Raw genomic sequence first — 11953 nt, 5'->3', positions numbered from 1 at the left:
CCCGACATTCCCAATGGGATCCTGCTCCCGACATTCCCAATGGGATCCTGCCCCGACATTCCCAATGGGATCCTGCTCCCGATGTTCCCTATGAGATCCTGCTCCTGACATTCCCACAGGATCCTGCTCCCGATGTTCCCTATGGGATCCTGCCCCCAGTGTTCCCCACAGGATCCTGCTCCTGACATTCCCAATGGGATCCTGCTCCCGATGTCTCCCCACAGGATCCTGCTCCTGACATTCCCAATGGGACCCTGCCCCCAATGTTCCCCACAGGATCCTGCCCCTGACATTCCCTATGGGATCCTGCCCCGACATTCCCAATGGGATCCCGCTCCTCCTCTCACAGCCCCTCTCTCCTCTCCCCCAGCCCGCAGCCCCGTGCGGGGCCCGGCCGCCGGCGCCGCCTTCCACCGCTCCACTGAGGACCTCCGGATGCGGCAGAGCGCCAGCTATGGCCGCCTGCGTGAGTGGGGGGACACCAACTGCCCCCAAATATCCCTGGAATGTCCCAAATTCCCGGTCCCGGTGGCAGAGCGGGAGGTTGGGATGAGGTCCCACCACGGCCGCCGTCCCGGAAGCGCAGCACGGAATCCGGGATGAGTGAGGGTGCTGGTGTGGCTCAAAATCCGCAGGGTGGAGGAAAAAATTCCGTCAAATCTTTGGGGAGGGAAGGAAAGGTGCTTGGAAGAGGGTGGGAATCCCTTGGCTGGGAGAGGGCGGGTGGGAAATCCCATCTGAACTTGGGAGCTTGGTTTGTGTAGCTGAGACAGGAAATGCTCCTGTTCATGGAGATTTGGGATCATTAGGGCTGGAAAAGCCCTCTAAGGTCATGGACCACCAGCACGGCCACAACGTCCCCAAGTGCCACATCCAGACAGATTTTGGCGGGATGGGGACTCCACCCCTGCCCTGTGCCAGCCTTTCCACCCTTCCAGAGAAGGAATTCTCCCGAATTCCCAGGGTTTGGTGGCACATCCCATAAGGAATACCTTATTTCTTTGCACGAGGTCTCCCCACTGGTTTTTCTCCCGGCACCAGGGGTGGCTTTTCCTCACATTCCCTCCCTTCCCTCCACCCAGGTCACGCCCAGAGCCGGAGCATGAACGACATCTCAGACACGCCGAGCACTGACCAGGTACCCATCCCAAAATCCCACTGGGAGGAGCATCCCGACATGATCCCGCTGGGCTCTGGGGTTGTTCGGGTCCATGTGAGCCTCCGCTGGGTCGATACCCACACAAATTCCTAATTAGGGGAGTTAATGCTGGTATTGATCCCCGTGGATCCACGGGGAAGCTGTCCCAGAAGTGACACCCGCGCTTCCAGCATGGAATTAGGGATGAGCCAGGAGGCTGGGCCGGGTCAAATCCCTTGGGGTGGGGAAAAAAATCCCTTTGGATCTTCAGGGAGGACAGGAAAGGGGCTTGGAGGTGTAGGAATCCTAAAGGATTGGCTGGGAGAGGGCGGTAAATCCCATCCAAGCTCTTGGGTTTGCACACAGGGATCCAGCTCTGGAGATGAGGGGCTGGAATTTGGGGTGGGATCTGTTTTGCCTGGGGTTTTCTCAACGCAAAGCTCAGCTGAGAGGCCACAGGGGGCTTTTCCTTCTGGGATTGCTTCTGGGAAGCAGCTGGGAAGCAGCTTGGGCAGGTGCCCTGCTTGGGGATGGGATGGATCAGCGGGGTTTTGTCCCATTCCCATCCCAGACTCTTTTTTCTGGGAATGGCTGATTCGTTACATGAGCTTTGCTCTGTTTCCGTTTGTGATTTCACCATAAACTGAAGGGAGAATCACCGACCCCGCAGGTTTTTAGGGAATGGGATGGGATAAGAACCTGCTTTTCCCCTGGGATGTCCTTGCTGGGCTTACCTGGGGTGATGCACTTTAGGGCAAGTCCAAACACCACAAATAACACTTTGTTTCCCTGGATTTCACCGATGGAAATCCATGTATTGCTGGAAGGCACAGGACAGGGACACCGCAAAACTTTCCAGAAACCACTCCATGCCGGTGCCCACTCAGGAACCCCAAATGTCCCCTCCAGCAATGGGGTTCAGAGGGTTAATCCCAAAATATGCAAAGCATTTAGGTTTAATCGCCCTATTAGGCACACTACAAAGGGACTTTTTAGGTGTTTCAGGAAGCTTAGTGGTCGCTGGTAACTCCTGCTCTGATTCCGAGCCGCGCCGGAGGAGTTGCTTTATTATTATGATTTATTTTATTTTTTTTTTTTCCATTTGGGTTTAAAAGATTAGGACGGGGAGAGGTGGCTGCCCGGCTCACATGCCTCCCCTCACGCTGCCATATAGATTATCATAACTCCCTGCCCGGCTTGGTATTGAACCCTTTTAGGCTCGTAATGAAAGAGCTGCAGGGGAGAAGAGACCCGGGGCAATAAATCCATGGATGAGGTTTTCCTACTCCCGTTATTCGTTCCCGCTCCCGGGATGGGGTTGGGGAGGAAGGAGGCTCAGAAACCTCCCCCACGCTGGGCGCTGAGGGGGTTCTGTGCCAGGCAGGGGTTTGGGGGAGCCTGGGGCTGCGAATGAACTCCAAAAATGTTCCTGGCATCGCTGGGGTTCGGCTCGGATTTTTCACAGGGGGGATTTCAGGGAGATTTCCTTGCGGAGAACCCAGGAGAGCAAAACCAAACGCTGCTGGTTGGGTGGCAGAGCCCTGGGTGGGCGGTTTAGAGCCAGTCTTGGTTTTAGCCGCGTTTCCTGAAGAAATTCGGCTCTGTGGATTTTTCCTGGCTTATTCCTGGATGCGGCTCCTCAATCCCCACCTCTGGGAGTCCTGGGACAACCAGAGGTGAAATCTTGGAGCCTGAGGCTTCAACTTTTGCGGGAAAAAAAATGGGGGAAAAGCCAAATTTTGGCAACCGCTCCCTTCCCCACTCTCATCCTTCCTGACAGCTGAAGAACAAGTTCATCAAGAAGATCCCCAAGGACGCCGAGGCCTCCAACGTGCTGGTGGGGGAGGTGGAGTTCCTGGAGAAGCCCTTCGTGGCCTTTGTGAGGCTGCTCCAGGCCACGATGCTGGGGGGGGTGACAGAGGTGCCCGTCCCCACCAGGTGAGCGCCGTCCCCTCGGGATCGAGCGGTCTCAGGACACCGGTGGCCTGAGGTGACCAACACGGCGCCTCTCCCTCCCCAGATTCCTCTTCATTCTCCTCGGTCCGGCAGGGAAAGCCAAGTCCTACAACGAGATTGGCAGGGCCATCGCAACCCTCATGGTGGACGATGTGAGTGGAGGCCACCCCCGGCCCTCGTTCGGAACCCCCTGGCTCAGAACCAAGGAAAAAGAGCAATTTTCACCTTATCTCCCCAAAACCTGAGCTTTGAACCCCCAGAAGGACACGGGACTGGAGGCCACGTCCAGGCTGACCCCTGTCCTGCATCCACCCCCAGCTCTTCAGCGACGTTGCCTACAAAGCCCGGGACAGGGAGGACCTGATCGCCGGCATCGATGAGTTCCTGGACGAGGTCATCGTCCTCCCGCCCGGAGAGTGGGACCCCAACATTCGGATTGAGCCTCCCAAAAAAGTGCCCTCGGCTGAGAAGAGGTGGGTGGGGGTCATGGGGCCCTGTGGCCACTCCCACATGTCCAGTTTTCGGGGACGAGAGCCTTGCTTGGCTTCACCCCTGGAAACAACCCCTGGAAATGTTGCAGAAATGCCGGGGTTTCAGCAGGTTTTGTTCCCAGATCGGCTCAGAGCCATTCCCACCCTCCTGGAACAGCCTCTAATGGGAGGTGTCCTTGCCCAGGGCAGGAGTTGAACTGGATGATCCTTAAGGTCCCTCCCAACCCAACCCAACCCACCCCATCCCATGACTCCATGGACTGAGCTCCCCGAACTGAGCTCTGGGTCTGTCCAAATTCACCCCAAAACTCACAATCAGTGCAGGCACAGAGCTGCCCCATGGCCTTGGCCGAGGTCCTCACACCAGGGCTCGGTGGTGCCGATCCGGGGGCGCTGGTGCCGATCCAAGGCCGATGTCCCCATCCCGCAGGAAGTCGGTGTTCTCGCTGAACGAGGTGGGGCAGATGAATGGCGCGGCTGGCGGGGCAGGTGCCGGGGGTGGCGGCGGTGGCAGCGAGGATGGGGAGATGCCCGAAGTCCACGAGATCGGGGAAGAGCTGGCCTGGACCGGCAGGTGAGCAAGGACCCACCACCAAAAACCTCTGGAGGGTGCCGGGACCTGTCAGCATCTCCTGTGGGCTCATCGTGGGGAGTCCTGGGGTTTTTGTGCAGCACCAGATCGATTTCTGCATATATACATAAAATAATTACATTTCTGTATCCATATTTATGTATCTCCCAACTGGCCAGGGAAGCTGCGGCTGCCCCTGGATCCCTGGAAGTGTCCAAGGCCAGGTTGGACATTGGGGCTTGGAGCAGCCCGGGACAGTGGAAGGGGTCTCTGAGTGGGACTGAGGGGTCTTTAGGGCTCCTCCCAGCCCAAACCATTCCAGGATTCTGGAGCCCCTCCGGCACCAGGTGGGGAGAGCTGGGAATGTTCCCCTGGAGAAGGGAAGGATCCAGGGAGAGCTTCCAGAACATTCCAGGGCCTGAAGGGGTTCCAGGAGAGCTGGAGAGGGACTAGGGACAAGGCATGGAGGGACAGGACACAGGGAACGGCTTCCCAGTGGGAAAGGGGAGATTGAAATGGGATCTTGGGAAGGAATGAGGGTGGGGAGGGGCTGGGCTGGAATTCCCAGAGCAGCTGTGGCTGCCCCTGGATCCCTGGAAGTGCCCAAGGCCGGCTTGGAGCCCCCTGGGATAGGGGAGGTGTCCCTGGCCATGGCAGGGCTGGAATGGGATGGGATTTAAGGTCCCTTCCCAACCCAAACCACTCCAGGCCTCCACAATTCTGTTTTGGTGGAAGTCACCAGGTCCTCGGCGGTGTCTCCGCAGGTTTTGTGGTGGCCTCTACCTGGATATCAAGAGGAAGCTGCCCTGGTTCCCGAGCGACTTCTACGAAGGTTTCCATATCCAGTCCATCTCTGCCATCCTCTTCATCTACCTGGGCTGCATCACCAATGCCATCACCTTCGGGGGGCTGCTGGGGGATGCCACCGACAACTACCAGGTCCAGCCCAGGGTGTCACCGGCGTGGGGACAGCAGGGGTGGGATGGGGTGGGGTGGGATGGGATGGTTTTTACCCTACTTGTGCCATGCCAAGCTTCTGGGGATGGAAATTCGCTGCCAGGTGGGACTGGCAGCCCTGGAATCCCTGCAGGATGGGACAGCCCCCTCAGTGGCAGTGCCAGGAGCAATGGGACATGGTCCCAACCATCCCGTGTGGGTCCAAGCTGAGGTTCCTCAGCCCCATCTCCATCCGGGGGATCCGTGGGGACGTGGGTGGCACAGCACCCCCGTAACGCTGCCTTTGCTCCGTCCCCAGGGGGTCATGGAGAGCTTCCTGGGCACGGCCATGGCCGGCTCCATGTTCTGCCTCTTCGCCGGGCAGCCCCTCATCATCCTCAGCAGCACCGGCCCCATCCTCATCTTCGAGAAGCTGCTCTTCGACTTCAGCAAGTGCGTGCTGGGCCATCCCGGGGGACAGCAGGACCCGGCCGTGCAGGGGTGGGACGTGTCCCCCAGCCCCTGGCCGCTCTCACAGGGCCGCTTGTCCCCTCTTCCAGAGGCAACGGGATCGACTACATGGAATTCCGCCTGTGGATCGGGCTGCACTCGGCCCTGCAGTGCCTTATCCTGGTGGCCACCGACGCCAGCTTCATTATAAAGTACATCACGCGCTTCACCGAGGAGGGCTTCTCCACCCTCATCAGCTTCATCTTCATCTACGATGCCATCAAGAAGATGATCGGGGCCTTCAAGTACTACCCCATCAACTCCGACTTCAAGCCCGACTACGTGACCATGTACAAGTGCGAGTGCGTCGCCCCCGACCCAGGTGAGTTCATCCCGGGGCCGCCCGGGCAGGAGCCAGGGGGTGGGAGGGTCCTGGCGTGGATGAATCCCACGGGATTGCTGGCCGAGGATGAGGGATGAGGATGAGGCAGCTGCCTGGGGTGGAGAGACCTCGTCCTCCTCCTCTGAGGGGGTTTTGAAGATGGAGGAAGAGCCTCGTCCCACTTGGATGAACGATTCGGTGCTTCCTGGGACACAGCGGATGGAGAGTTGGGATCTCAGCCTGGAGCAGCCAGACCTGGATGGATAAGAAGGAAATATGGGAACAAAGGACATTTCAGATCATTCCAGCCTGCTGCTGATGGAAACTGAATCTCCAGAAAATGCCTGGAATTGTTCTGTGCTCTCCAGTGCCTGGGACACCCTGGGATGTCCCAGCTGAGTGTGGAAACCTCCAAGGACTGTTTTTCCTCCTCTTTTTCCACTCCTTTTCCAAAAGGAGAGGCCATTGGGCTCTGAGCAGATGGTCCTTCCATGGCTGCCTGGTTTTGCTCTTGGATAGACGTCCTGGATGATCCCAGATCCGACTTGTGGAGCTCGGACACTCCTGGAAGGGACCAGAGATGGCTTTGGGCTCACGGCAGCGACCGCCTGTGCTCCCAGGAGCTGAATTGATGTCAAAAATCTAAATTTTGGGAAGCGTCAGCTGCAGTCAGAGGAGGCTGAATGTCTTGGGATGAAGGTGATGCTGGATGAAGGTGATGCTGGATGAAGGTGACGCTGGATGAAGGTGATGGTGGATGAAGGTGATGGTGGATAAAGATGATGGTGGATGAAAGTGATGGTAGATGAAGATGACAGTGGATGAAGATGACAGTGGATGAAGATGACAGTGGATGAAGGTGATGGTAGATGAAGATGGTGGATGAAGGTGATGGTGGATGAAGGTCATGGTGAAGTTCTCCCTGTCTTCTTCCTTCAAGAAAAGCATCCGAGACCCTCCACCCAACGCATTCCCGACACATCTGCCATTCCAAGGAGAGCTCCCACCCGATGTGAATCACAGCGATTGGGTTTATTTTCGCATTCTTCCTCAATTCCTGCTCATCCACCCCTCCGTGAGCGCCACGATCCCTCTGGGATCTGAGAGCCCAGAACAGCACCCGGAGCCAACCCAATTCTTCCCAAGCCAAGCCCCCCCAAACCCAACCCGCGGGAGAGCGAAGACGGAACCACCAGAGCCGGAATTCCTGAACGGAACCGTCAGCACCCACCGGGATGCGCCCGGCAGCTCCTGCGCCGGGGCTTTAACGCAGGAGGAGCCTTCAGCCTCCAGGGAGGTCCCACCCTTTTCCAAGCCCCCGTCCCGAGCAAACCCCGAGCAGCCTAGAGGCATCCACACCCCAATTCCCGTTCCCATTCCTCGCCCTGGCTGCCCAAGGCAGCGGTGTTGGATTTAACATTCCTCTAGAAATTCTCTTTATTCCCCCCTCCATCCTTACTTTTTTTTTTAATCCCTTTTTTTTCCATCCGTGCTGATTTTTGATTATTATAACTGATTTGTCCCATATTTGTCTCTGCTGCACACATCAATTGGGGCTGATTTCAATCTCAAGTGAGTATCGCCTTCTAAATATTAAAACTATTTTAATATTGATACTCTCCCCCCACGGGGGGGTTCCGTTGTTATTTTTTTTCCCCATGTATTTGACTTTTCTCTCTCTCTGAAAGGGTTTGTGTAGGGCCCTTAGGGCTCCTCTCCTAAATCCCACCGGTGCTGTGCCACCCTTTAGGGCGTAGAAATCCCAAAATGGGGTTTGTGCAAAAAGAAAAGGTTGTGGAGGAAAAAATAAGAACCATGCTGACGTTTTTAGGGCTGGGTTTGTTCCCCAGAGCTCGGTCCCGGCAGCCCCGGGGTCTCTGGCCTAACCCAACTCCTCCTTCATTAATCCCCGGCGCCAGGGATGGAGGCGGTGGCCGAAATTCCTGCTTGGTGAAGAGGATGGAAGAGGGGGGGCAAAGCCATCCCGGAATTCCCGAATTCCCTCTTTTAGGGGCACCCCGAGAGAATCCGGGGGTGCTCCCGGAGCTGTGGAGCTGCGTTGCCCGAAGAGCCGAGCGGAGCTGCCTTTTGCGCCTGGAGGAGAAGGTGCCGGGGGCTCGAAAAGATGGAATTTTGCACTGATGACACCAAAACACCCCCAAAAGATTTTTTAAAAAATGAATAATAATTTTAAAAAAAAGGCAAATTGGGTGTGATTTGGGTGCCGCTTCCCCAAAACAAAAAAACCCCAGGCTGCTTTCCCAGCTTTCCACCCCCGTGGTTTTAAGTCCACCCCACTCCCGGTGGCTTCCCTGGGAAGCTCCTCAAAATTTTAGGAACTGGGGAGCTCCTAAAAATTCCCCCCTCGCCAGCCCCAGAGGGAGAAGCTGCTGCAGGAGCCGCCACGTCCTCCCCGGCGCGTGGGTTTAATCGGGGAGAAGTCGCTGCGGGGTTAAAGAAGGAGGGGTTTCCCCCCAAAATCTGTGGATGCCGATCCCTGCCGGGCTCGGCAGGTGCAGCCCAGCCGGTTTGAATGCCCAAAAGCTGGGTTTTAGCCCCAAAACCTCAATAACCAACTCCTTTCCCGCAGCCAACGCGACCTTGTTCGATGCTTCAGCTCCAGTGGCACCGAACACCACTAACGTTTCTCTGGTGAGTGGGGGCTGCTCATCCCAGCTGGAAATCTGGGGCCAGGGAGGGCGGATCTCGGGGATTTCAGCACCCAGGGAGCGGGATGGGCCAGCTCAGAGCCAAATTTGTGCTGGTTTGGGTTCCCAGCGGGGCTCAGCAGCACCAAATCCACGCTTTTTCCCCCCAAATTTATAACAGCTCTGCGGTTTTCCCGCGGTTTTGGGTATCCCAGTGGCAGCAGCCCTGGAAATTCCCCTTTCCTTGTGTGCTGAGATGGCTTAAAGGGCTCTTTTTGGGGGTTTGACCAGGAAATTTTCCTTTTATTGCAAGTTGCAGTTGGTAAAAATGCTGATTTTACTCAATTTGGTTGTGAATTTCCCCTTTTCTTACACAATTCAACCCTTAAAGTACAAATTTTGGGGGTCTGGGCAGGAAATTTCCCTTTCCTTCCATGCTGCAACTTAAAAACGCCGATTTTTTCTGTTTGCCCGGGAATTCCCCCTTTCCCTGCCCACTGCAACGATTTCAGATTTTGCTAATTTTGCTTTTTTTGGGGTCTCTCGCAGTCCAATGCTATCAACCTCACAGCTCTGGACTGGACGCAGCTGAGTAAGAAGGAATGTCTCAAATACGGCGGCAGCTTAGTGGGAAAATCCTGCAAATTCGTGCCTGACCTGGCGCTCATGTCCTTCATCCTCTTCTTCGGCACCTACTCCATGACCCTGACCCTGAAAAAATTCAAGTTCAGCCGCTATTTCCCCACCAAGGTAAGGAAAGAGCCGGGTTCTGCCTTTCCCAAAGATGAGCGAAAACGGGAGATGTTGGGAATTTTTGCTGGAGGCGAAGAACGCCAGGAAATCTCTGGTTTTAGGAGGTTTTGGCCACAATTGGGATCCTCCTCAAGGTTTTGGGCCCTGGTTTTTGGAATTCCGTGAGGCTTTTGGTCGAATCCTCCTCTCTAGAGTGGAGTTGGCTTAATGGGTGGACAATTAATGGATAAGGAATGGGTGGGATGATCCCAGCCACAGGGAAGTGGTCAACGGCTCAGAGTCTGATGGACATCAGTGACCAGTAGTGGCCAGGGTCCCTGTCAGGGCCAGAGTTAATTAATGTGTTCGTTAATTATGCAAATGAAGGGATTGAAGGCACCCTCGGGAGGTTTGCAGGTGACACCAAGGGACAATCCCGAGGGACAGGGCCATCCTGAGGGACCCGGACAAGCTCCAGGGAATCTCACGGGGTTTGTCCAGTCCAGGTGCTGGAGGTGCCCCTGGGATGGGGCAATCCCGGGGATGGATCCGAGCTGGGGATGAAGGGATGGAGAGGAGCGCTGGGAGAGGGATTTTGGGATGGGCGAGAGGCTGGACACGACCCCAGAGGTGGCTTGGGCTGACCCCCAGCGTGGGCAGCGGCTCCGGGGGGGATTCTGCCCCTCGGTCCCCACCTGTAGCGCTGCCCCCAGCCCTGGGATCCCAGCGGGAGCGCGTGGAGCTGCTGGAGAGAGTCCAGAGGAGGCCACGGAGCTGCTCCAGGGCTGGAGCCCCTCTGGAGCCGGGCTGGGAGAGCTGGGGGTGCTCACCTGGAGAAGGGAAGGATCCAGGGAGAGCTTCCAAAACATTCCAGGCCCTAAAGGGGCTCCAGGAGAGCTGCAGAGGGACTGGGGACAAGGCCTGGAGGGACAGGACCCAGGGAACGGCTTCCCAGTGGGAAAGGGGAGATTGAAATGGGATCTTGGGAAGGAATGAGGGTGGGGAGGGGCTGGGCTGGAATTCCCAGAGCAGCTGTGGCTGCTCCTGGATCCCTGGAAGTGCCCAAGGCCAGGCTGGATGTGGCTTGGAGCCCCCTGGGACAGTGGGAGGGTCCCTGGCCATGGCAGGGCTGGAATGGGATGGGAATTAAGGTCCATTCCCAACCCAAACCATTCCAGGATTCCAGAATTCTCTCCCTTGGCTCTCACAATGCCAACACCCCCTCACCTCGTGGAAGAGAGGAAGGCGAGAAAATGGGGATTTTGGGGGGTTATTCCCGGGTTATCCGCGGCTGCGTGGAGCTGGAAAGCCCCAGGGGAGGACGCCAAAGCAGGAGCAAACCTCTCCACCCCAATTCCCCTTCCCACCCCGTTAATTCCCCTTCCCACCCTGTTAATTCCCCTTCCCACCCGTTTCCCTGTCTTGCCTCCAGGTCAGGGCTTTCATTGCTGATTTTTCCAATGTCTTCTCCATCCTGCTCTTCTGTGGAGTCGATGCCTGTTTCGGACTGGACACCCCCAAACTCCACATCCCCAGTATCATCAAGGTTCGGCCTCCCCTCTCCCACACTCCTTTTCCAGCTCCTCGCCAGGATTTTTTGGGAATATCGCAGCTCCAGGCAGTTTCTTAAAAGCTACTTTGTCTTTTCTAACAATGCTCTAATTCTGTGACTTTCTTTCCTCTCTCTTTTTGTTGTTTTTCCTCCTTTTTCTTCCTCCCTTTTTTATGGTTTTCCCTCCCATTTTTGTTGTTTTCTCTCTCCTTTTTATTGGTTTTCTTCCTTTTTTTGGTTGGTTTTCCTCCTTTTTTTTATTTTTTCTCCTTTTTCTGTTTTCTCTCACTATTTTGTCATTTTCCCTCCCTTTTCTGCCATTTTCCTCACTTTTTATTTTGTTTTCCCTGCCTTTTTTATTGTTTTTCCTCCTTTTAAAATTGCTTTTCCTCCTTTTCCCCCCCTCCTTTTTTGTTGTTTTTCTTCCCTTTTTATTGTTTCCCCTCTTTTTTTGTTGTTTCCCCCCCTTTTTTTTTTGTTTTCTCTCCCTTTTTTGCCGTTTCCTCTCCCTTTTCTCCCTCTCTCTCCCCTCTCTCCCGGCAGCTCCGTAAGCTCATTAGCGATTTCTCTATCTTTATGTCCATACTAATGTTTGTGGGGCTGGATGTGCTTTTCGGACTCAACACCCCAAAGCTCCAAGTGCCTACCGACTTCAAGGTAAAACCAAAATATTCCATCAAACCCCATTCCGGAAGGATTTCTCCTCCCCCCTTCAGGGCTGATGTGGGGATCCCAGTGAGGACTTGGGGGCGGTTCGGGTGCCGGATTTAGGGACGGATGGGGGACGGGGTGATGGGGTTGTCGCCGAACGCCAACCCTTGGGTTTTCCCAATCCCTGCCCTGTTCCCGAGGTTCCGACCCCGCTGTCTCCCGCAGCCCACCCGCGTGGACCGGGGCTGGTTCGTGTTCCCGTTTGGGAAGAACCCGTGGTGGGTGTACCTGGCCAGCGCCCTGCCCGCCCTGCTCGTCACCATCCTCATCTTCATGGACCAGCAGATCACGGCCGTCATCGTCAACAGGAAGGAGCACAAGCTGCGGGTGAGCCCCCCCGGGATCCCCCACAGCACCCAGGGCATCCCCCACAGCACCCAGGGCAC

General features: G+C 56.1%; 1 protein-coding gene across 4 annotated transcripts in view; it reads left to right on the top strand.

The window, feature by feature from the left end:
• The window catches only part of SLC4A5 (solute carrier family 4 member 5), a 33221-nt gene that overhangs the window by 14337 nt on the left and 6931 nt on the right, over nt 1–11953 (top strand). For 2 of the 4 annotated variants that reach the window (XM_042023159.1, XM_042023161.1), the window contains 13 exons: nt 371–466; nt 1083–1138; nt 2919–3076; nt 3159–3246; nt 3413–3567; nt 4016–4159; nt 4921–5095; nt 5412–5545; nt 5653–5924; nt 8515–8576; nt 9122–9322; nt 11400–11513; nt 11733–11894. In XM_042023159.1, the coding sequence (XP_041879093.1) occupies nt 371–466; nt 1083–1138; nt 2919–3076; nt 3159–3246; nt 3413–3567; nt 4016–4159; nt 4921–5095; nt 5412–5545; nt 5653–5924; nt 8515–8576; nt 9122–9322; nt 11400–11513; nt 11733–11894 (1817 nt within the window). Of the gene's footprint in view, nt 1–370; nt 467–1082; nt 1139–2918; nt 3077–3158; nt 3247–3412; nt 3568–4015; nt 4160–4920; nt 5096–5411; nt 5546–5652; nt 5925–8514; nt 8577–9121; nt 9323–10736; nt 10851–11399; nt 11514–11732; nt 11895–11953 lie in introns of all 4 variants that reach the window. The other 2 variants (XM_042023156.1, XM_042023160.1) reach the window with 1 other exon arrangement.

Source organism: Corvus kubaryi, unplaced genomic scaffold, assembly GCF_017639235.1.
Source record: "Corvus kubaryi isolate FWS band 111438036 unplaced genomic scaffold, C.kubaryi_AGA036_p1.0 37237, whole genome shotgun sequence".
In the NCBI taxonomy this organism is placed as follows: domain Eukaryota; kingdom Metazoa; phylum Chordata; class Aves; order Passeriformes; family Corvidae; genus Corvus; species Corvus kubaryi.
Note: the sequence above shows the minus strand (reverse complement) of the source record. Positions and strands in the feature narration are given on the sequence as shown.